Below are 23,993 nucleotides of genomic sequence, written 5' to 3' on the forward strand. Positions count from 1 at the left end.
AACACTGGAGTGGGTTGCCATTTCCTTCTCCAGTGCATGAAAGTGTAAAGTGAAAGTGAAGTCGCTCAGTTGTGTCCGACCCTCAGTGACCCTATGGACTGCAGCCCACCAGGCTCCTCTGTCCATGGGATTTTCCAGGCAAGAGTACTGGAGTGGGGTGCCATTGCCTTCTCCGATCTTGGATCTGAGAAGAAACGGCCATTTTGGTGGTAGTCTCACACTGGTCACTACCATTATCCCGGACGTGGGTGTCTGTGTGTGCACAGAGATTCGTACCCCCCCCCCTTTTTTTTTTTTGGATTCTTCTCAGGTCCAAGATGCAGAAGAGAAATTTCCTGAGAAAAAAGTATGAAGGGTACCTATTCTGATCTTTTGGCCCCATCTGGTGGTTTCAGGTTTGACTGAATCAAATACTGCTCCCCCTGCTGGTGAGAATGGTTGGGTCTGTCAGAGGACCTCTTTTCCTGAGGTGGTTTTTTTTCTGAAGAGGTTCTGCTGAGGCGGTTGTTCCGAGGCGATTATTCCGAAGCGGTTAGTATTCCCCCACTCTCTGCCCCTTTTCTGGATTTTGTTTGTTTTGTTTTCTGTTTTCGTTTCTGATTGATGGGGAGCTCCTATTCAATGTAAAGCATTTATTCCAGTCCCCCTGTGACATGTTAAAGGTAAACATATTTTTCTAGGTATTAAGAGTCTTTTGCCATATATATACATACACACACACATATATAAACATATAAATATATAATTATATCCTGTGTCAGAGCTGGAGATGTGGCTGAGGGAATTCGGCTGTTAATCGGATTTTTTTTCTCTGTCAAACCCACAAACTTGTCTCGGACATCCGACAAAAATACTTAAAATATAGTATTAACTGGAGACAGAGTTTTTATCCTTCCCTCCAGATAGTGTCATTATCAGCGAGTGAATGTTTTAAACAAAGATCTTGGAGGAGAGGAAGGGGATCTTGGAGCACGAAGCCTCTCCGGTTCCCTCACAGACCCTGTAGGGGATTCCCTCCTCTCCCAACACGCACACTTAAGGATGATTAAAATAGGGTGAAGACTACCCTAGTATTCTGCTTTGCGCGTGTAGTGTGGCCCCGCGGGGCTCTCAGGCTTAGACCTTCTTTTGCCTTTTTCAAATCAAGATGACACAGAGGGTAATGAGTTCATGTGACCACTAGGGGGTCTCAGCTGCTTGGAAAACGTGTTTGTACACAAGCCTGCTTTGCCAAGTGAAGTGAAAGTCGCTCAGTCATGTCTTTGCGACTCTTTGCGACCCCATGGACTATACAGTCCTTGGAATTCTCCAGGTCAGAATACTGGAGTGGATAACCTTTTCCTTCTCCAGGGGATCGTCCCAACCCAGGGATCGAATCCAAGTCTCCGTCATTGCTGGCGGATTCTTACCAGCTGAGCCACAGGGAAGCCCAAGAATACTGGAGTGGGTAGCCTATCCCTTCTCCAGCGGATCTTCCCAACGCAGGGATCAAACCCAGGTTTCCCTCATTGTAGGCAGATTCTTTACCAACTGAGCTATAAGGGAAGCCCTCAAAGTGAAAATCGCTCAGTCTTGTCCGACTCTTTGCTACCCCATGGACTGTAGTCCATGGAATTCTCCAGGCCAGAATACTGGAGTGGGTAGCCATTTCCTTCTCCAGGTGATCTTCCTAATCCCGGGATCGAACCCAGGTCTCCTGCATTGGTGAGTCTCCCAAATTGGTGAGTCCCTCCCTGCTAGACTCACTCCCCATCCTAAAAACTGTTTGTATATGTTATATTTATTTATACGTTTCCTTAATGGCCCCGTCATAAAAATGTGTATAGGTTCAAGGAGACAGCGACAGTCCAACTCCGTAGAGAAACTAACAGGGCCTCACGTACTTAGCCATTCAGTAATCACTCTTGGTGCTATCAGAGTGATTTTGACAGTAGTGATTGTGTTACAGTAATCACTCAGCATGTGTCCTCTGAAGCCTGTTTTAGTTTTATATTCAGCTTGCTTTGGGGCTTATCACACTCTGCCTTGTGTTGTAGTTATTTCATTAGGCACTTTATCTTTCCAAATACAGAAATGCTTCGGAGAATGACTCTGTTTTACTCATTTTCATTTACACTGTAAGAGATAGCACTAGGCTGGTCTATATTAGTGAGTGCTTAAGGATATTTACATAATTGAACGTTAGTGTGTACACCTGAAACTAATATAATGTTATATAATAATTCTTTTTCAATAAGGAAAGAAAGACAACCACTGGTAATGGTTGTCCAAGAATTGCTATGCCCAGAACCAGACAGAAGTGCCTCGCCACGGCCAAAAATACTGGATCATGTTGGTCCAAAATGCCTGGTTTATTTCAATACCTTCCTAACTAGTTCCACTGAGTGTTTCCTTCCACTCTTCAATAAAATATTTTTTAAAAGAACCAATATATTTTATTAGCCACTGTTATAACAGCTTTATTGAAATGTAATTTAGATACCACATACTTCATGTAAGTGTACAATTCATTGATTTTTAGGATACTCACAGAGTTGTGCAAATATCACCATAATAAATTTTAGAACATTTTCATCACCAAAAAAGAAACCTTGTACCCTTTAGCTATCATACCTCAGTTCCCCCAACCCTGTACCTCCTCAGCTTTAGACAGCAACCATTCTAATTTCTGTCTCTATGGATTTGCCTGTTTTGAACATTTAATATGTGGAATCATACAGTATGTGGTCTTTTGTAACTGACTTCCTTCACTTAGCATAACTTTTTTCCAGTAAAGAGTTGTGACAACACATGTGAAATGTTGTTCATGAAGGAAGGAAGCTCATTAGAGACTTGGTATCAAGGATTTTTGTTGGGGGCTGGTCATGCAGGCACCCTCTGCCTAGAACATACCAAAACTCCAGAGTCCCAGGAGGAAAGATGGTGTTCATCAGAAACCACGTTGTTTGCACAAACAGTGCAAGTATAGTGAGCTATTCTTGTCAATTAAGGTGGTGGGAACCCTCCCCAAATCCAAGTTCCCAGATCCTAGCCAAGGGCCAAACTTACCAACAGGATTTTCAAATGATAACATTCTCAGGCCTGTTATATTAACTCTTTTCTACACAGATTTTGATAGGGATTGCATTGATCATTTTGAGGGGAATTGCCATCTTAACAATATTAAGTATACCAACCACTGAACACGGCATGTCTTTACATTTATTTAAGTCTTTAATTTCTCTCAAAGATGTTTTGTGGTTTTCAGTGTGCAAGTCTTGTACTTCTTTGGATAAATTTATTTTGGACTATTTTATTCTTTTTGACACCATTGTATTCATTTTCAGATTGTTCCTTGCAAGTGTATGGAAATACAATTGAGTTTTGTATATTGATCTCGTATCCTACAACCTTGAGCTCATTTGTTAGCTTATTAAGTTTTCTTTTTGTGTGTGTGTGGATTTATTAGCTTGTTAATATGGTGGATTATATGGATTTTTAAAAATTGAAGTATAGTTGATCTACAATATTACATTATGCAGATGTATAATATAGTGATTCACCATTTTAAAGGTTATACTCCATTTATAGTTATTATAAAATATTGACTATATTCCCTTTATTATACAGTATATCCTTATAGCTTGTTGTGTTGTTTAATTGCTAAGTTGTGTCTGATTCTTTTTGACCCCATGGACTTCAGCACACCAGGCCTCCCTGTCCCTCACTATTTCCCAGAGTTTGCCCAAGTTCATGTCCATTGAATTGGTGATGCTATCCAGCCATCTCATCCTCTGCTGCCCTATTCTCCTTTTGCCTTCAATCTTTCCCAGCATCAGGCTCTTTTCCAATGAGTGGGCTCTTTGCATCAGGTGGCTAAAGTGTTGGAGCTTCACCTTACTTCAGCATCAGTCCTTCCAATAAGTATTCAGGCTTTATTTCCTTTAGGATTGACTGGTTTGATTTCCTGGCTATTCAAGGAACTCTCAAGAGTCTTCTCCAGCACCACAGTTCGAAATCATCAATTTTTCGGCACTCAGCCTTCGTTATGGTCCAATTCTCACATACAAACATGACTACTGGAAATGCCATAGCTTTGACTATATGGACCTTTGTTGGCAAAGTAATGTCTCTGCTTTTTAATACACTGTCTAGGTTTGTCATAGCTTTCCTTCCAAGGAGCAAGTGTCTTCTCATTTCATGGCTGCAGTCACCATCCACAGTGTTTTTGGAGTTCAAGAAGAGAAAATCTGTCACTGCTTCCACTTTTCCCCCTTCTATTTGCCATGAAGTGATGGGACTGGATGCCATGATCTTAGTTTTTTTTAATGTTGAGTTTTAAGCCAGCTTTTTCACTCTCCTTTTTTGCCCTCATCAAGAGGCTGTTTAGTTTCTCTTCACTTTCTGTCATTAGAGTGGTATCATCTGCCTGAGGTTGTTATTTCTCCTGGCAATCTTGATTCCAGTTTGTAACTCATCCAGCCTGGCATTTCACATGATGTACTCTTCCTATAAGTTAAATAAACAGTGACAATATACAGCCTTGTCCTACTCCTTTCCCAATTTTGAACCAGTCTGTTGTTCCATATCTGGTTCTAACTGTTGCTTCTTGACCCACATACAAGTTTCTTGGGAGACAGGTAAGATGATCTGGTATTCCCATCTCTTTAAGAATTTTCTACATTTGTTGTGATCCACCCAATCAAAGGCTTTAATGAAGCAGAAGTAGATGTTTTTCTGGAGTTCCCTTGCTTTCTCTATAATCCAACAAATGTTCGCAATTTGATCTCTGATTCCTCTACTTTTTATAAATCCAGCTTGTACACTTGGAAGTTCTCAGTTCTTGTACTGCTGAAACCTAGCTTGAAGAATTTTGAGCATAACCTTACTAGCATGGGAAGTGAGCACAATTGTCCAGTAGTTTGAACATTCTTTAGCACTGCCCTTGTTTGGGATTGGAATGAAAACTGACCTTTTCCAGCCCTGTGGCCACTGCTGGGGTTTTCAAATTTGCTGACATATTGAGTGCAGCACTTTAACAGCATCATCTTTTACAATTTGAAATAGCTTAGCTGGGATTCTATCACCTCCAGTAGCTTTATTGGTACTTTCTAAAGGCACTTGACTTCACACTCTAGGATATCTGGTTGTAGGTGAGTGACCACATTATTGTGGTTATCCAGCTCATTAAGATCTTTTTTTGTGCAGTTCTTCTGTGCATTCTTGCCACCTCCTCTTAATCTCTTCTGCCTCTGTTAGGTCCTTACTGTTTTTTGTCCTTTATCTTGCCCATCCTCGTATGAAATGTTCCTTTGATAGCTCCGTTTTTCTTGAAGAGATCCTTATAGCTTATTTCATATATGATAGTTTTGTGACTCAATTCCCTACCCCTATATTGCCCCTCTCCCTTCTCTATCCCCATTGGTAACCACTAGTTTGTTTTCTATATCTCTGAGCCTGCTTAATTTTTGTTATATTTACTGTTTTTTTTTTTTTTTTTTTTTTTTAGATTTCACATATAAGTGAATCATATACAGTATTTGTCCTTCTCTGTCTGACTTATTTTACTTAACATAATACCCTCCAGGTCCAATCATGTTGCTGCAAATAGCAAAATTTCATTCTTTTTATGGCTGAATAGTATTCCATTTTGTGTGTGTGTATGTGTGTGTGTATCTCACATCATCTTTATCCATTTACCTGTTGCTAGACACTTAGGTTGCTTCCATACCTTGGCAATTTGTAAATAATGCTCCTATCAACATTAAGGTACATGTATCTTATCTTTTTGTGTTAGTTTTGTTTTTCAGATATATACCCAGAAGTGGAATTGCTGGGTCATATGGTAGTTCTGTTTTCAGGTTTTTTGAGAACCTTCCATACTGTTTTCCAGAGTGGCTGTACCAGTTTACATTCCCACCAACAGTGTACTAAGGTTTCCTTTTCTCAACATCCTCACAAACACTTTGTTATGTATTGTCTTTTTGATGATGGCCATTTTGACAGATGTGAGGTGCTATCTCATTGGGGTTTTGATTTACATTTACCTGATGATTAGCAGTGTTGAGCATCTTTTCATGTACCCATTGTCCATCTGCATTTCCCCTTTGGAAAAATGTCTATTCAGGACTTCTGCCCATTTTAAAATCTGAGTTTTTTGGATGTTGTGTTGTATATAGCTTTTTTTTTCAGTGCATGTTCTAATTATTCCATTATATATACACAACATATCACAGTCTACTGTAGTTGATATTTTATCAGTTTGAGGGAGTGTAAAACTTTTCCTTCCTTTATCCTCCTACATCGATATTATTGTTTTAAACATTTCCTCTACATATATTGAGAACTGCATCAGATAGTGTTATACATTTTGCTATAACTCTCAGACATAATTGAGAAAGCAGTATCAGAAGGAGGGTCAGTTGTATCTACCTGTATTTTTACTCTTTCCACAGTTCTTTCTCCCTTGTGTTGTTAATACAAAATTTCTTCCATGACTATTTTTTTTACCTTGTAAACTTTCTATTCTTTTAAGAGGAGCATCTGAGAATGACTTCATTTCCCCTTCACTTTTGACGGATATTTTCCTTGGATATAGAATTCTCAGTTGCCAACTGACAGCTCTTTCCTCTTAGTATTGGAAAAAACACTGCCACCTTCTTCTGGCCTGTATGGTTTCTATTGTCACTCGACAAAATTTTGCTCTATTAGAAAGGTATCATTTCTCTCTTGCTGCTTTCAAGGTTTGTTTTTTTTTTTTTTTTTGTCTTTAGTTTTCAGAAGTTTGTTTTTGTTTGAATTTCTTTGGGTTTATCCTCTTCGGGGTTTACTTACCTTTTTGAATGTAGGTTTATGTCTCTCTCAATTTTGGAAAACGTTCAGCCTTATTTCTTGGAATAAATATTTTTGTAGAAAAGATTACCAGAAGTAGAATCTCCCATCAAAATATACAATTAAAATTGATGCAGTTTTTTGTCTATATATCATACCATGATAAATTTGATTTTTAAAAGAACTCAGAAGTGGCAAGCAACAATTGGAAAAGGAAAGTATTTAATTTTAGACTCTGAAAAGATGTAAAGCAAATATAGAAAAGCCCACAAATATCTAAATTGTAAAGAATGACAAGAGTTTTAATAAAAATCTACATTTACTGAGAAAAAAAAAAAGAAGTAGAATCTCTGGGTAAAATGGTTCAAATTTTTAAAAGTCACTATATGTTTTCAAATAACACTCCTAAAGTTGGTAGCAGTTTTTATTTCTGCTGAAAATGTAAGTGCCTGTTTACTCACCCCTTTAGTAACAGAAGTTATTACTAATCTATCAAAATTTTGCCAATATTCTAAACAAAACAATGCATTGCTGTTTTAATCTACATGTAGTTTTAGTGAAACAGCATATTTTTATGTTTATTGACCATTTATATTCTCTAATTGTTCATTTCCTTGTCAGTTTTTTTTTTTTTTTTGGTGGATAGTTCATCTTTTTCTTGTTGATCATGAAGTTCTCTTTGTACATTTTGGAAATTATTCCTTTGTCACTTGTGTTGACAATGTTTTTAGCCAGTTTGTTGTTAGATTTTTTAAACCTTGTTTTTGTTTACTTGTTTTGCCAAATACTACTTAATATTATTGAGACTTTTGCTCAAAAATCTCTAAATTTTTGTCCTGTTTAGAAAGGTTTTCTTTTTTTTTAATTTTATTTTATTTTTAAACTTTACATAATTGTATTAGTTTTGCCAAACATCAAAATGAATCCGCCACAGGTATGCCCGCGTTCCCCATCCTGAACCCTCCTCCCTCCTCCCTCCTCCCTCCCCATACCATCCCTCTGGGTCGTCCCAGTGCACTAGCCCCAAGCATCCAGTATCGTGCATCGAACCTGGACTGGGAACTCGTTTCTTACATGATATTTTACATGTTTCAATGCCATTCTCCCAAATCTTCCCACCCTTTCCCTCTCCCACAGAGTCCATAAGACTGTTCTATACATCAGTGTCTCTTTTGCTGTCTCGTACACCGGGTTATTGTTAGCATCTTTCTAAATTCCATATATATGCATTAGTATACTGTATTGGTGTTTTTCCTTCTGGCTTACTTCACTCTGTATCATAGGCTCCAGTTTCATCCACCTCATTAGAACTGATTCAAATGTATTCTTTTTAATGGCTGAGTAATACTCTTTATTCAAGATTATAAAAATATTTTTTATATTTTATCTAATATTTCCATGGTTGCATTTTCACAATTAAATGTTGGATCCATGTGAAATATATTTTCATGTTAAAGTGAGGTAGATAAGAGCAGATGTTTCCTACCAGGTTTTCATACAGGAATGTAGTGGGTAGGGGAAAGGAGAGTTCATGACAATTTTGTATGCCTAGGTTGGAGGGAAATATTGGAAAATGGCAGTGTCAAAGAGCTGTCTCCTCTTTTCTTAGTAGTCTCTCTGAGTGCTGCCCAAAGGAAAGGTTAAGTCAACTGGAGTTTTGAAAGTTGAGAGATTTTTTTTTTTTAATTTTTGGAAAAATTATAATTTTTACTCAATAACTGTTTAATTTTTGTGAAAAACTGGAAGGAAATAGGAAAAATAAATTTCTCGTTTTGTGATTTTTGTGTTGCTGTTGTTTTGGTGGATGTACTTTTTCCTCTTTTGACTAAAGAAGATCTGTAGTGATTTGTGTTAATACTATATTTCCTTTATAGTGCATCCCAGTAGGATGCTTATCCACAGCGATGACCCTTAAAGGAAGATAACCCATTTACTTGGTTAACAAATATTTTCCACTCATCTGTCCAGGAGACAGGTATGGGGTAGTGCTTTGTCTTTGGTCTCTGGAATCAGACTGCATGGGTTTAAATCCCAATCTAATAGCTTACTAGCTGTGTGATCTTGGGCAAGTTACTACAAGCTCCTCTTCTGCAAATGTGCTGTGTGCTTAGTCACTCAGTTGTGTTCGACTCATTGTGACCCCATGGGCTATAGCCTGCCAGGCTCCTCTGTCCATGGGGATTCTCCAGGCAAGAATACTAGAGTGGGGTTGCCGTGCCCTCCTCCAGGGGATCTTCCCAACCCAGGGATGGAACCCAGGTCTCCTGCATTGCAGGTGGATTCTTTACCAGCAGAGCTACCAGGGAAGCCCTTCTGCAAAACAGAAACTGTAACAATTCATTGTATTGTTGTGAGTGTCAAAACAGTGTTACACATACAGTAAGCAGTTGATAAATGTGGACTCTTCTTAATGCTAATCACTGAAGATAGAGCACAATGCCTGTGGTCCTTACAGTTGTGGAGCTTGCATTCTTGAGTGATGAGGTAGGTTCAAAAATTAAAAATTGCAATAATTACTCTAAAAGAAATGTAAGGGTTGAGATAAAGTATAAGCGAGTGGGAGAAGAATCCTACTCTAGATAACATGGTAAAGGAAGGCCTCTCTGAAGAGAGGATAGTTAAGCTGAGACTTTAAAGCATGAGAAAAAAAAGTGATTTAAAGAAGAGAGGGAAGAATATTTCTGACAGTGGGAATATCATGTGTGAAGATCCCGAGGAGTGTGATTTTCTGTATATTCAAAGTTTGGGAAGAAGATCATTATGGCTGGAATGGAGTAAATGAGAAAGAGAGTGGTATGAAATGAGGTTGGTGAGATAGATGGGACTTGTAGTCCAGGGTAAGGAGTTTGGATTTTAATTCTGTGGGTACTACAAAAGCAGGAGAGGGACATAATTTTTGTTTTTTGTTTTTTAAAAAGGTTGATCACATCACTGTATTGTATTTGCATTATAGACGAGCCAGATTGGAAAGGGGTAGAACATCTTGGAGGCTTTTGACAGTGGTCCCATTGAGAGATCATGGTGGTAGTGGAGATGGAGAGAAGTGGATGGATATAATATATATGTATGTATATATATATATATATATATTTTTGCAACAAAGTTGGTTTATTTTCAAATGTCTCCTATGTTTAACTTACTTCTATCAAAACAGGATTTTTTAGAATGGTGTATTGAATTCTTTTTCAATATTCCCTTCCTCATTTATTATTTTATTTATTTATTTATTTTAATTGGGGGCTAATTACAATATTGTATTGGTTTTGCCATACATTTTGAGGTAGAATCAACAGGACTTGCTGAAGGATTGGATTTGGGAGGTTAAGGTGGTGGGAAAGAGTAGAATCAAGGATGATACCCAGGTTTCTGACTTGATTAACAGACTTGATATGGTACCAGTTTCTGAAATGGGGGGCATTGGAGGAAGGATCAGATTTGGTGAGGTTGTGAATATGTTGAGTTTGAGATATCTATTAGACAGCTAAGTGGAGATGTGGAATAATCAGTTGGATTTATGAGTCTGGAGTTCAGGGCCAGCTTTTAGGTGATATTTAAAGTCATGGATTTATATGTGATAACCTAGGGAGATTAAAAAGAGACGAGGGCTTGGGATCATACGACTATTTTCCCTTTAATGTAAAAGCTATGAGATACTATCAGTAAAAGGAGAATGGACTAATAATAAAGGTAAAAATGTAGTTTAGTAGTAGAGCATCTGTATATGCAGGAATTCTTAGATTTTATTCCTGGTATCTCCACTTTTCTCTTTCCCTCCTCAGGACATAGAGCAGGGTGATAAACTCTTCAAGTCTTTTATCAGTTACTCATATATTTTTTTCTAGCTCCTGGACCAAAGCAGGTGCTCAATAAATGTTGAATGAATTAATTAATGTACTAATGAAATAAACAAAAATATCAATGGTAGTACCTGCTTTGCCACAATGCAGCATTTTGATATTGGGCAGTTAGCAAGCATGGGGCTTCACTGGTGCCTCAGAGGTAAAGAATCTGGCTGCAATGCAGGAGCTGCAGGAGACACAAGTTCGATCCCTGGGTCAGAAAGATCCCCTGGAGGAGGGCATGGCAACCCACTCCAGTATTCTTGCCTGGAGAATCCCACAGACAGAGGAGCCTGGCAGGCTACAGTCCATAGGGTCACAAAGAGTCGGACACAACTGAAGTGACTTAGCACGCATGCAATTAGCAAGCTACAGTTTTCTTGTGTCTGTAAAATGACAATAATAAAAGCACCTACTTTTGGGGACAATGTTTAAAACAATTTAAAAAGTTATAGCAATCACCAAGAGTTAGCCCTCAATTAATGTTTTAGCTACTATTAGTTATCTGCACTATGGGTGCTATCCATGAAATAGGGGCAATAATTTCTGCTCTGCTTCCATCACAAGGCCATTTGTGAAGCCAGCAAGAGTTCACGTTTGACTCTATAAAAGCTTATTATTGTTGTTGTTGTTATTATTTGACCGCCCTGTGGTTTTCGGGATCTCGGTACCCCCACCAGGGATTGAACCTGGGCCAGGGCAGAGAAAGCAGCGAGTCTTAACCCAATGGATCGCCAATTCTCCAAAGCTTAATAATGTTTTAATTGCTCAGGACTTCACCACGTAATGCAGCCGCTCTCTCAATCCTCTGGCAGGGTTATTTAAATAAAAACACGTCTTTAAAGGGACCCACCATGGGGTCGCTGGAGTCGGACACGACTGAGCGGCTTCACTTTCACTTTTCACTTTCATGCAATGGAGAAGGAAATGGCAACCCACTCCAGTGTTCTTGCCTGGAGAATCCCAGGGACGGGGAAGCCTGGTGGGCAGCCATCTATGGGGTCGCACAGAGTCGGACACGACTGAAGTGACGCAGCAGCAATACTCCCTTTGTCAGTCTAGTCCGGTCTAACCAATGGTACTCGAAACCACGCCCCATTGGGGAGTCTATTAGCCTCAGAGTTCACTTTGAAAATATCCAGCCCGCCCCTCCTTGCTAGGCGACGCGACTCAACGGCACGCTGATTGGCCCCTCCTGGCCAATCACCACTGCTCTTCTTCCTGGGCTGTACTTTTAAAAATTAGCTTGGCTAAATTGAGACGGACGCCGGTTGCTGCAACGCGGAGCTCCGGTCATTTCCCTGGCCTCATAAGGCCTAGGAGTGCGTCCGTGATCTTTCCTGTTCTGCCCTCAATCTCGATATGAGGTAGGCGCCTTTGAACTTGTCCTACTGACTCGAATGTCCAGCTCTGTCGCCCGCGGGTGGGTCCTTGAGGCTCACTCCAGTCCCTGTAACTTTTGCCGGAATGCGTCCTGCCACGAAATTTTTGCTTTCTCCTGTCAGTCAGCAGTCTGCGGAGAGAGTCCTGTCCAAGGTTGGGCAGGGAGTGTGTACTAGAGGGTGAGATGGCAAAACAAACAAACAAACCCCAAACTGGTTCCCGGCTTTTAAATGGAGCTACCGCTGCAACATTCCTGAATCTGAGTACATTTCCGTAGTCTTTTCACAAGTGAAGGTGTACAGGACCAATTTAACCTACAAAACGTACTTAAGTTAGAGAATGCAACGTGAGAGATATCTTGAACTACAGGTGGAAGGATATGAAGGGGGATGGAAACGTGCCTTTTCTCCCTTGTCTCCAGTCAGTCCGTCAGTTGTGTGCTCAGTCGTGTCCGACTCTTTGCGACTCCATGGACTATAGCCCCCCAGGCTCCTCTATCCGTGTAATTTTCCATGCAAGAATACTGGAGTGGGTTGCCGTTTCCTCCTCTCGGGGATCTTCCCGACCCAGGGATCGAACCCAAGTCTCTTGTGTCTCCTGCATTGGCAGGCGAGTGCCTCACCACTGCGCCACCTGGGAAGCACCGTTGTCTCCACTAGCTAGTGATAGAAGAGAGTTAGTGAGACTTAAGATTTTCACTTTCAGTCCCGTCCAGCTCTGGCTTTGTCATGGCTCTCTGCTGTGGACCTCCTGGGATCCTAGAATGTCAGAGGTTGAAGGGATCCAAGAACAATACTTAAAGTGCATACAAATCACCAGGGGAAGTTAACTTCCACGTTCAGATTTGGTAAAGCCTAGTTTGGGGAGTGGGAGCAGGCAATGGCACCCCACTCCAGTACTCTTGCCTGGAAAATCCCATGGACGGAGGAGCCTGGTAGGCTGCAGTCCATGGAGTCACGAAGAGTCGGACACTACTGAGCGATTTCATTTTCACTTTTCACTTTCCTGTATTGGAGAAGGAAATGGCAACCCACTCCAATGTTCTTGCCTGGAGAATCCCAGGGACGGGGGAGCCTGGTGGGCTTCCGTCTATGGGGTTGCACAGAGTCGGACACGACTGAAGCGACTTAGCAGCAGCAGCTTGGGGAGTGAGATTTTAAATTGCTAACAAGCTCCCAGGTGATGCCAATATTGCTGGCCCATTGACGATGGTTAAATGTCCAGGAGACTCTGGTCTCACTATCTCATTTTCTTAGGTGAAGGAAGGAAGCCTGGAGATGGTAAAGGGACCTGTCCAGTGTCACTCAGCCAGCTAGGGACAGGATCAGAACTACACTTTAGGCATCCTCCCCAGCTCAGTGCTGCTTTCATTGACATCATCCTGCTTTCTCTCCCCAGTGTCTTGCTGTCTGTAATCTGCCTTTGTATATAAAAAGAAGTTGCTACTGTTTCCTGAGACTGTCCTGATCTACAGTTTTGGACTCTGAGCAGTTGGGCTTCTGAACAAGCCTACTTGTCCCTGTGTGGGTTTCAACACCAGCCCTGGGGTAGAGCCTTTAACACTCATCAGGGTGTATGTAGTGGAGAAGGAAAGTCTGGAAAGTGGAGAGGGTTCTAATTTTCTTGTCTAAGTAAGGCTAAGGGTTCTGTAGGTAGTAGAAGTTGAGAGTGTTCTGCAGAGTGTCCTTTTATGAAAACATGCTTTTGGTGGTGTAATCCCCTCCCCTCTCCTAGTGGCAGGGAAATTAGTTACTTGAGCCAGATTATTGTTCAGGATAATGAAAGTGATAAATGACCATCATCTGAAAACTGATTTTCTCTGAGGTTTAGTCATGCTGTGATGTCATCAGCCAAAAGTTTTCTGGCCTGTTGACTCCAGTTTGATGTTTTTCTTTCCAGTTGAAAGATAAAGATTTCAGAACCCAAGTCTTTGGTTATCCATAAAGAATTGTATGAGGTGTGAACAATAATAATGGAGTGAGTGGTTTTCATACAGTCCAGTTAAGGCTGGGTTCACTCAATTTAGCTTTATTTCTGCTTGGCTGAGTTTTGAGGGATGAGATGGAAAATGGGTTTGGATTTGGAGGAAGAGAAGGAGAGTAAGATCCACCATTTATTCTGAGGACGTACCAGGTTAAGCTTTGCACATGCAAATTTACATTTGAGCCATACGATACCTCTGCAAGTAAGAGGTGGTACATAGCTCTTTTGCAAATAAGGAAGCAGGCGCAAAGATGCTAAATTGGCTGATTTAGAAGCCCAATTGCTTCTTTAAAAAGAAGTCTGTGGTCGTTCTAACTCCTCAGTACTCCTCATACTACCACTCTGTGGTCTTTAACTTTGTTCTGTGGGCTGTTCTGGAATCTTTTCACATACAATCAGAGAGGCTTCATGGTATTTTAGAGAAGAGCCCTGGAAAGAGCTGGGTGATCTATGCTGCTTAATAGTTTGTTCTGTGTAGTAAATAACTTTTAACTCATCTGAGACTATGAAGTGGAAAGAATTGTACTTGCCCTGCTTACTCTCACAGCTTGGGGAGGATTAACTGACATAATAAATGTGAAGGCACTTATTTGTACTGACTTTTCCTCGCCAACAAAATGTTTAATATTGTCCATCCAAAGAAAAACCCAAGTTAGCCTTTCTCTTTTCTTCAACCTTTCTCTCAAACTGCAATCTTCTCTGCAGTCTTCACAGAATGGTCCCAGCCTAGCTCTCAGCCTCTTTCTGACTCCTTCCTACACATTATACTTCACACTCCGGGCAACCTGGATGTTTCCAAACCTGCTGTGTTCTACACGTTCAAGCCTCTGCCTGGGCTCTGGCTTTCTTTGCCTGGAAAGCTCACCTGTCTACTTGAGAACCTTTTTATCATATTAAGTCCAGATCAAATATAGGAGGAAGGTGAAGCCTTTCTCCACCCCTTGTCTCCCACAAGATTACTGACTTTACGTTATGTTTCTAAAGTATTTTGTGTCTACGGTTATTAAATCATTTGTCACATTTATGTGTTGCTGTTAGAGCTGTGCCTGTGAATACTTCTAGAATAAGATCCGTGATTTATTTGTGTTTGTCTCCACTGCCTGATGTATCTTGTACATAAATTTGTTGCATTGCCTTTAGGGTCTCTCTATGGAAGCCTGTTCTTTGTCAAATGTCATTGAACTTGGAGACTGAATATGGGTGGGTTCAGAAGAGCAGTTGTATCTGAGTGGGAAGGGTCTCTTTTATATTCAAGAACTGATTCCTCCTAATATGCATCACTGACTCGATGGATGTGAGTCTGAGTGAACTCCTGGAGTTGGTAATGGACAGGGAGGCCTGGCGTGCTGTGATTCATGGGGTCACAAAGAGTCGGACACGACTGAGCAACTGAACTGAACTGAATGTGCTTGTAAGCCACTTAAGTGTATCATAACATAAGACACTTAAGTATATCATAAGTTATGATAGTGAGTTCTTAGTTTAGTTTGAGAACTCACAAGCTAAAAGACCCTTAAGGAGTATAGAATGGGGTCCCACACTGAGGTGGGGTGAAGGTAGGACTCCTAAGTTCTGTAATGACTGTTAAATTTTATATGTCACATGATTTTCACCAAGTAAGTTCCTTCTGCTATTATCTTTTTTTTTCCCACCAGTATTATCTTTTGATTTTTTTTTTTAACCAGATGTCTGGAACTGGACTGCAGTTTCTTGATTGAATGCAGCCTAGAATACCCTCTGGCCTATTCTGCATGTGTGTGTGTGCAGTGCATTCTTTTGCCTTCTCTGTAGCATCATTATTGCTGGGGCCAGGACCCCATGCCTTTTAAAGAACATTAACCCTACCAGTGAGCCTCCATACTATATGATTTGTCATGCTCTTGATTATTTTCAACTGTTAATTTTCCTCTAGTGTTCCTAGGCCTAAGCTAGGGGCTAGGCCATAGTCCCAGTACCCACAGGGGGTGGCAGGCACTGTGCTTGGCTTTTTACACAGAGTATCTCATTTAATTTGAACAGTGCCCTGCAAAGATGTATATACTTACCTCCATCTTGCAGATGAGATAATTGAAGCCCAGGGAGGTTAAGTCACTTGCCCATGGTTAAGTGTGGTACAACCAAGATTTGATCCCAGATCTGCTAACATTGAAGTCTGTTTTCTCCTAGGGATGTTATAGAGAGACTGGGTTTTCTCAAGGATCTCCAGAGAATCGGTGATGTTTCTGGTGAATGTTTTAAAGAGTCTTTTTCTGATTGCAGCCCTGCCTTGGATAGACGCTGCTGAATCTGTAAGAAATGCCGCTGCCACTACCATCCCACCACTCCAAACATGAGACTAGGAAATCTCAGTCCAGCATTGTGCCCAGTGATCGTGAACCATCTGAAAAGGTTAGAGCAAGCTGTCCCTCTCAGTAGTGTCTCATTTAGCCTCTTTTCTGTGTTGGCTTAGTCCTTATTCTTCCCTCTGTATCTTTTGGAATATGTGTGGTTAATCTGAAAAAATGAGAAGGCATGGCAAACCTTGTAGTTGGAGGAGACCAGCAAATTATAACTTGGGGAGAAAGCATAAACTCTTCTTTCCGATAAGTGCATGGCTAAGATGAAGGGTGTCCTCCACAACTTTCAAAAGCAAACAATACTCAGTTCTCATTAGTGATCCCATTTAAACTCTTACTGTCTCCGAGAGGCTCAAAGCACCTTGCCAGGTGGCTGCTTAGTACATCCAGGGGAGAGTATGATGATTAGGTCAACAAATGTATTATACTGCTTTTTACAGCTATTACATTTGAAGAATGGGTCCATTTTGAGCCTGCTGTTTTGACCTTGTGAATAGTTTGACATTGACATTCCAAGCTTGTGATGTTCTGTGTTTGCCATCAGTCATATTTTAATCAGAATTTTACTAATACTGATGAATTGTTGCTAAGAAAGTGTTTCCTGGAGCAAACATCATTAGGCCAATTTAATTTCCTTGATTGGTTTTCTCTCAGCACAGATAAACACGTTCTAATCATTTTCATTTTTGTCTCACTAAAATGGTTTTCTTGGCGGTTAGGGAAAACAAGTGTATTTTTCCTATGTAAATTTGGCAAGAAAGATTTGCTATATTGATCAAATTTTTGTTCACATCAAATTTTATGATTAGAGTTCTGCCACTGTACATTTTCTTTTGTGGCAGTTATTTTTCCAAATCCAACTTTCTCAGGGTGTATTTTTCAAATATAAATTTTATAGGATTCAGTTTCACCAATAATTTTATTTGGGGCTGGTTATTTCTGCCAGTAATATTAAGTAGGAGTGGGATAGCAGACCATAGTTAATTTCTTAGCTAATTTGTGAGAAAATAATAATTTATTCTTTGCTAATTATTTCCATTAGGATTATTTATCATGAACTAGATGAAAGACTAATAGTTTACTTATTTCTTAGCTTAAACAGTTAAAAAACAGAAGTAATTCTTCTCAGCTCTTTCAGAATTGCTCCACTGTACTAGAATTGGTCTATTGTAATATGAATCTAACTCTCTAAGTTTCTAATCACTTACTGTGTCATGTACTAACTGTACATAATGTTAAGAGAGAAACGGAGAAAATAAATGGTCTGACCTCAGTGTTCTGTTTCACATTATAACAACTTGCTGACATAGGTAAGGCAGAGTTCTCAGTTCATAAAGGAAATCTGATACATAGGACACTTTCACCAAACAAAAACTGTTAGGGAATAGAGAAACCCTACAGTGTGATTTACCTTAACCTTTAACCCCATAGAGATAGTCTTGCTCATTTGGTAGTGGGATAAGGCATTTCAGATAAACACTAGCTAGAAAGAAAGCTCCCTTTGCTCCAAAATATTCTCCCTGCCTCCTTTTCCCCATTCTTCCCTTATATACACTAAAAGGGATAAATATGAATTACCAAACTCCTTTCTTAAAATACAGAATTTTCCTTATGAGTTTTAAAATCACACTGGACCATGTATTTTTAAAATACTATTTCTGCCCATTTACAGCTTATATAGATTTTTGAAAAACATGTATTCTCTTATTTGATCCTCAAATAAGGTAGGTCATCTTTCCAGTTTTACTGATGAGAAGATTGAGGTTCAAAAATTAAGTGACTTTTCCAAGGTCAATCGCTAGTAAAGGACTGATCCTGGATCAGTATCTAGGTATGTGTGTGATTATCCTTACTGAGAATGTCTTAACTAACATAAGAGAGGTTCGTGACATTGTACAGGAGACAGGGATCAAGACCATCCCCATGGAAAAGAAATGCAAAAAAGCAAAATGGCTATCTGGGGAGGCCTTACAAATAGCTGTGAAAAGAAGAGAAGCAAAAAGCAAAGGAGAAAAGGAAAGATATAAGCATCTGAATGCCGAGTTCCAAAGAATAGCAAGAAGAGATAAGAAAGCCTTCTTCAGTGATCAGTGCAAAGAAATAGAGGAAAACAACAGAATGGGAAAGACTAGAGATCTCTTCAAGAAAACTAGAGATACCAAGGGAACATTTCATGCAGAGATGGGCTTGATAAAGGACAGAAATGGTATGGACCTAACAGAAGCAGAAGATATTAAGAAGAGACGGCAAGAATACACAGAAGAACTGTACAAAAAAGATCTTCACGACCCAGATAATCACAATGGTGTGATCACTGACCTAGAGCCAGACATCCTGGAATGTGAAGTCAAGTGGGCCTTAGAAAGCATCACTATGAACAAAGCTAGTGGAGGTGATGGAATTCCAGTTGAGCTATTTCAAATCCTGAAAGATGATGCTGTGAAAGTGCTGCACTCAATATGCCAGCACATTTGGAAGACTCAGCAGTGGCCACAGGACTGGAAAAGGTCAGTTTTCATTCCAGTCCCAAAGAAACGCAATGCCAAAGAATGCTCAAACTACCGCACAATTGCACTCATCTCACACACTAGTAAAGTAATGCTCAAAATTCTCCAAGCCAGGCTTCAGCAATATGTGAACTGTGAACTTCCTGATGTTCAAGCTGGTTTTAGAAAAGGCAGAGGAACCAGAGATCAAATTGCCAACATCCTCTGGATCATGGAAAAAGCAAGAGAGTTCCAAAAAAACATCTATTTCTGCTTTATTGACTGTGCCAAAGCCTTTGACTGTGTGGATCACAATAAACTGTGGAAAATTCTGAAAGAGATGGGAATACCAGACCACCTGATCTGCCTCTTGAGAAATTTGTATGCAAGTCAGGAAGCAACAGTTAGAACTGGACATGGAACAACAGACTGGTTCCAAATAGGAAAAGGAGTACGTCAAGGCTGTATACAGTCACCCTGCTTATTTAACTTATATGCAGAGTACATCATGAGAAATGCTGGACTGGAAGAAGCACAAGCTGGAATCAAGATTGCCGGGAGAAATATCAATAACCTCAGATATGCAGATGACACCACCCTTATGGCAGAAAGTGAAGAGGAACTCAAAAGCCTCTTGATGAAAGTGAAAGAGGAGAGTGAAAAAGTTGGCTGAAAGCTCAACATTCAGAAAATAAAGATCATGGCATCTGGTCCCATCACTTGATGGGAAATAGATGGAGAAACAGTGGAAACAGTGTCAGACTTTATTTTTGGGGCTCCAAAATCACTGTAGATGGTGACTGCAGCCATGAAATTAAAAGACGCTTACTCCTTGGAAGGAAAGTTATGACCAACCTAGATAGCATATTCAAAAGCAGACACATTACTTTGCCAACAAAGGTTCGTCTAGTCAAGGCTATGGTTTTTCCTGTGGTCATGTATGGATGTGAGAGTTGGACTGTGAAGAAGGCTGAGCGCCGAAGAATTGATGCTTTTGAACTGTGGTGTTGGAGAAGACTCTTGAGAGTCCCTTGGACTGCAAGGAGATCCACCCAGTCCATTCTGAAGGAGATCAGCCCTGGGATTTCTTTGGAGGGAATGATGCTAAAGCTGAAACTCCAGTACTTTGGCCACCTCATGTGAAGAGTTGACTCATTGGAAAAGACTCTGATGCTGGGAGGGATTGGGGGCAGGAGGAGAAGGGGACAACAGAGGATGAGATGGCTGGATGGCATCACTGACTTGATGGACATGAGTTTGGGTAAACTCCGGGAGTTGGTGATGGACAGGGAGGCCTGGCGTGCTGCGATTCATAGGGTCGCAAAGAGTCGGACTCGACTGAGCGACTGAACTGAACTGAACATAAGAGACACTTAAATTTTGTTAAATTATTGAACTAATTTACCTGGAAAGTCCATATTAAATGAATGATTGGGAGTTGCAAGGTGGTGGTGATGGTCATGATTAATCTTGGGTAGGATAGCCATAGATATGAGAGGAATAAGAGAGAAAATTAGCTTCACCAAGCTATTTTGCTCATTTTAAGAGTTACACTGAAGGTCTTCCTGTCTCCTTAACAGCCTTGTCACCATCATCAATGATTACTACCTCCTTTAGGAACACTCTAAGCAGCAGTGAGTGCCAAAACTTTCTTTTGTTGTAATTTATTAGGGTTTATTTTAGGCATTCCCAATTGCTTGGAGATTCAGGCGTTTCCCTGTTGAGCTCCAAAGATGACCTGAAGTCCCTGAAAAGATTGTTCACAATTGGATATACTCATTTACCTTTTTTCCTTTTTTAGAAAGATGAGAAGTACCAAGCAAAGATATCTCCATCTTCACCTCAGGGACCACTCAAAAAGAGATCAGCTTTTGAAGATCTCACCAATGTGAGTATGCTAGTCTAATCCTATGGTGTTGCATAAGGTTCAAACAACCTCTTCCTTGAGGGACCTTTCTAGTTTACCAAACCCTGACCCTCTGTAGAATGCTGAGAGCCAATTTTACTGGCTGAGAGCCAATTCCAATTTTATTTGGAGTCAGTGACCCAATTTCAGAAACTGTAGGGGCTTTTCTGCTGGCACATACCATCTGTTTTAATTGGTGGAGCTCGCTGAAAGCCACAGACAGAATGATGATCAGATGTGAACTTGTAGACAGATATGAGAACTATGGAATCTTGCATTTAGGTAAAGTCCAGAGATGGCTCGACTGGCTGCCTCGGCCTTGGAGGCAAGTGTCAATACAATGGTGGGTTCATTGTAGTCTAGGGCAGTGTTTATCAGTTCAGACACTATGGGCATTTTTGAATAGGACAGCTTTTCTACTGTGTAGGACTGAATGACTGGGAGTTGCACCACCTTGCAACTCCCAGTCATTCAACCAGCATTCCTGGCCCCTGGCATTAAGTTCCAGCAGCATCCCAGTCATAGTGACAATCAAAACTGCCCTCTGATGTACAGAACCATGGATGACCACAGTTCCATGATCTGGTTTTCGACTAGGGATATCTAGAAACTCAATTGTGACTAGAATTCTTGAGTTTACTTCCAAGTTACCTCCCTTCTGGTATTACTAAGGTACTAGCAAAAAATCAAATTTAATAGTTAGAATGTTACTAATTGAATATAGATAACCTTTGGTCTTAGAAATCAGTAATGACTGATAGCTCCTGAGTGTTTACCACATGCCAGGCACTATTCTAAGCATTGTCCCATGTATCCACCCACTTAATACTCATAAAATTCTATGAGGCAGACACTAAAACTATAACCCCTTTACAGATGAAGACATGGCTAGTGTTGGTTTTGAAGTTCATTTCATCTAGGATACAGACAGCCCTAGTGAGGCCTGTCCTGCCCTCTATAATAGAGTGTTCTTTTGTGGCTACCAGAATTCTTAACATTTACTAGATAATATTTTACTGCCTTGGGCAGGGTTGGATAAGCATTGGCAAAGTTCTCTCCTTTGTATCTCTGCTCTTTAGATGCCATGTGACTACTTTTGTGTTAAACCAGTCTTTCCCCCACACAGATTACAACATGTGTAATTGTGTTACAGCTTCCTGCATAATCAGATTTACTATATACTGGTTGAAAGAGCTGCCTCCCACACAGACCTGTAAAGTTAAATTCATTTCCTGACTTATTTTACCATGGCTCTTGAAACTGTTGAGATAAGGTAGCTACATAAGTCAGGAGCAGATGCAGCCTATCTTAGTGTAGCTTCCCTTGGCCTCCAGAGTCCCTGATAGTGCAAAGAAAAGTCTAACAGCACATGAGAAACTTTCCTGCTGTGTCTCAGTACTTTTTTATTTGTGAAATTTATGTCATCATCGATAAAGAACAAACAAATTAATAGGAAATACATGCTAGGACTCTCGGTTCTCCAACTGAATTCACCATCTGTTAGGTCACATACTCCTCCAGGGTAGGGAAAGCAAGGCATCCCTGGGAAGTATCTCTGCCTCTAGCTTTTCAGAAGCTCAGAAAGCCCATTTCCCCTTTTACCTTCAAGTTCTGGTCATTTTGAATTGTCCTTGGTGCTTTCCAGAGAAAGTTCCGTGATTACAGTATACCTAAGTCATTCCAGGATTGAGCATTTCTGCAGATGTCTGAGCTCATCTCTTTGAGGGTTGAGGACTCCTTTCTCTCTGAATTTTGGGGATTCCCTTTATGATTTTGCTTCTTCCTGTCAGTATTACTATGTCTTCATGTCCTCATATCTGTCTTCTCCTCAGCATTCACCACAGTGAGGTTCTGGCTGGCCAAAGGAGCTGATCTGTTTTAGTTATTTAGTCTGCTGTGAGTTTTCTTTTTCCTCTCCTTTATCCTTCCAGCATGGGAAGGAGTTTTGATTTGTTAGAGCTGATCCTGAGCCATTGGCTGAGGAGATAAGGTCTATTTCCTAAATTATGTTTTGTCAGTAGGATTTTCATCTCTATTTTCCTATTTCTCAGTGAAAGAATTATGGGGAAATACTGGTAAAGGACCCTTGAGCTTACATCTGAAAATATTAGTACTTTGAACCTTCACATATGGCAAGTAGAAAGTTTTGCTCTGGGAATTAGAGTCTCCACCTCTCTCCTGCCAAGAATGCACATCTTTTCCAATTGTGGATCTCGGCTGGACAAAGAAGGAGTTTGTAAATCTTTAGGTGATTTTCAAATACAAACTGTGCCAAACTCTTCGAAGAGCAGAAGTGGACAAAAACCTGAGGGCCTAAGAAGGAATTCCCTGCTGGATTGTAGTAGCTTATTATGATATGATGATACAAAGGCATATTTTTTTATATTTCATTTGGAAATAATTTCATTTATAAGTTGCAAAAAGAATAATACAAAGAACACACATATACCTTTTACTTCAGTTCAGTTCAGTCGTTCAATTGTGTCCAACTCTTTGCGACCCCATGAATCGCAGCACGCCAGGCCTCCCTGTCCATCACCAACTCCCAGAGTTCACTCAGACTCATGTCCATCGAGTCAGTGATGCCATCCAGCCATCTCATCCTCCGTCGTCCCCTTCTCCTCCTGCCCTCAATCCCTCCCAGCATCAGTCTTTTCCAATGAGTCAACTCTTCGCATGAGGTGGCCAAAGTACTGGAGTTTCAGCTTTAGCATCATTCCTTCCAAAGAAATCCCAGGGCTGATCTCCTTCAGAATGGACTGGTTGGATCTCCTTGCAGTCCAAGGGACTCTCAAGAGTCTTCTCCAACACCACAGTTCAAAAGCATCAATTCTTCAGCACTCAGCCTTCTTCACAGTCCAACTCTCACATCCATACATGACCACAGGAAAAACCATAGCCTTGACTAGACGAACATTACATTTGTTGGCAAAGTAATGTCTCTGCTTTTGAATATGCTATCTAGGTTGGTCACAACTTTCCTTCCAAGGAGTAAGCGTCTTTTAATTTCATGGCTGCAGTCACCATCTGCAGTGATTTTGGAGCCCCCAAAAAATAAACCCTGACACTGTTTCCACTGTTTCCCCATCTATTTCCCATGAAGTGATAGGACCGGATGCCATGATCTTAGTTTTCTGAATGTTGAGCTTTCAGCCAACTTTTTCACTCTCCTCTTTCACTTTCATCAAGAGGCTTTTGAGTTCCTCTTCACTTTCTGCCATAAGGGTGGTGTCATCTGCATATCTGAGGT

General features: G+C 40.5%; 1 protein-coding gene across 2 annotated transcripts in view; it reads left to right on the forward strand.

The window, feature by feature from the left end:
• Window positions 1–1,238: 1,238 nt before the first annotated feature.
• CCNB3 (cyclin B3) overlaps window positions 1,239–23,993 on the forward strand; it is a 60,076-nt gene continuing 37,321 nt past the window's right edge. The window contains exons 1-3 of one of the 2 annotated variants that reach the window (XM_070785193.1): window positions 1,239–1,704; window positions 16,275–16,403; window positions 20,639–20,725. In XM_070785193.1, coding sequence (XP_070641294.1) covers window positions 16,311–16,403; window positions 20,639–20,725 — 180 coding nt within the window. In that variant the 5' untranslated portion in view covers window positions 1,239–1,704; window positions 16,275–16,310. The remainder of the gene's footprint in view (window positions 1,705–16,274; window positions 16,404–20,638; window positions 20,726–23,993) is intronic. The other variant, XM_070785192.1, reaches the window with a different exon arrangement.

The sequence above is a fragment of the Bos indicus genome, chromosome X (assembly GCF_029378745.1).
Source record: "Bos indicus isolate NIAB-ARS_2022 breed Sahiwal x Tharparkar chromosome X, NIAB-ARS_B.indTharparkar_mat_pri_1.0, whole genome shotgun sequence".
NCBI lineage: Eukaryota > Metazoa > Chordata > Mammalia > Artiodactyla > Bovidae > Bos > Bos indicus.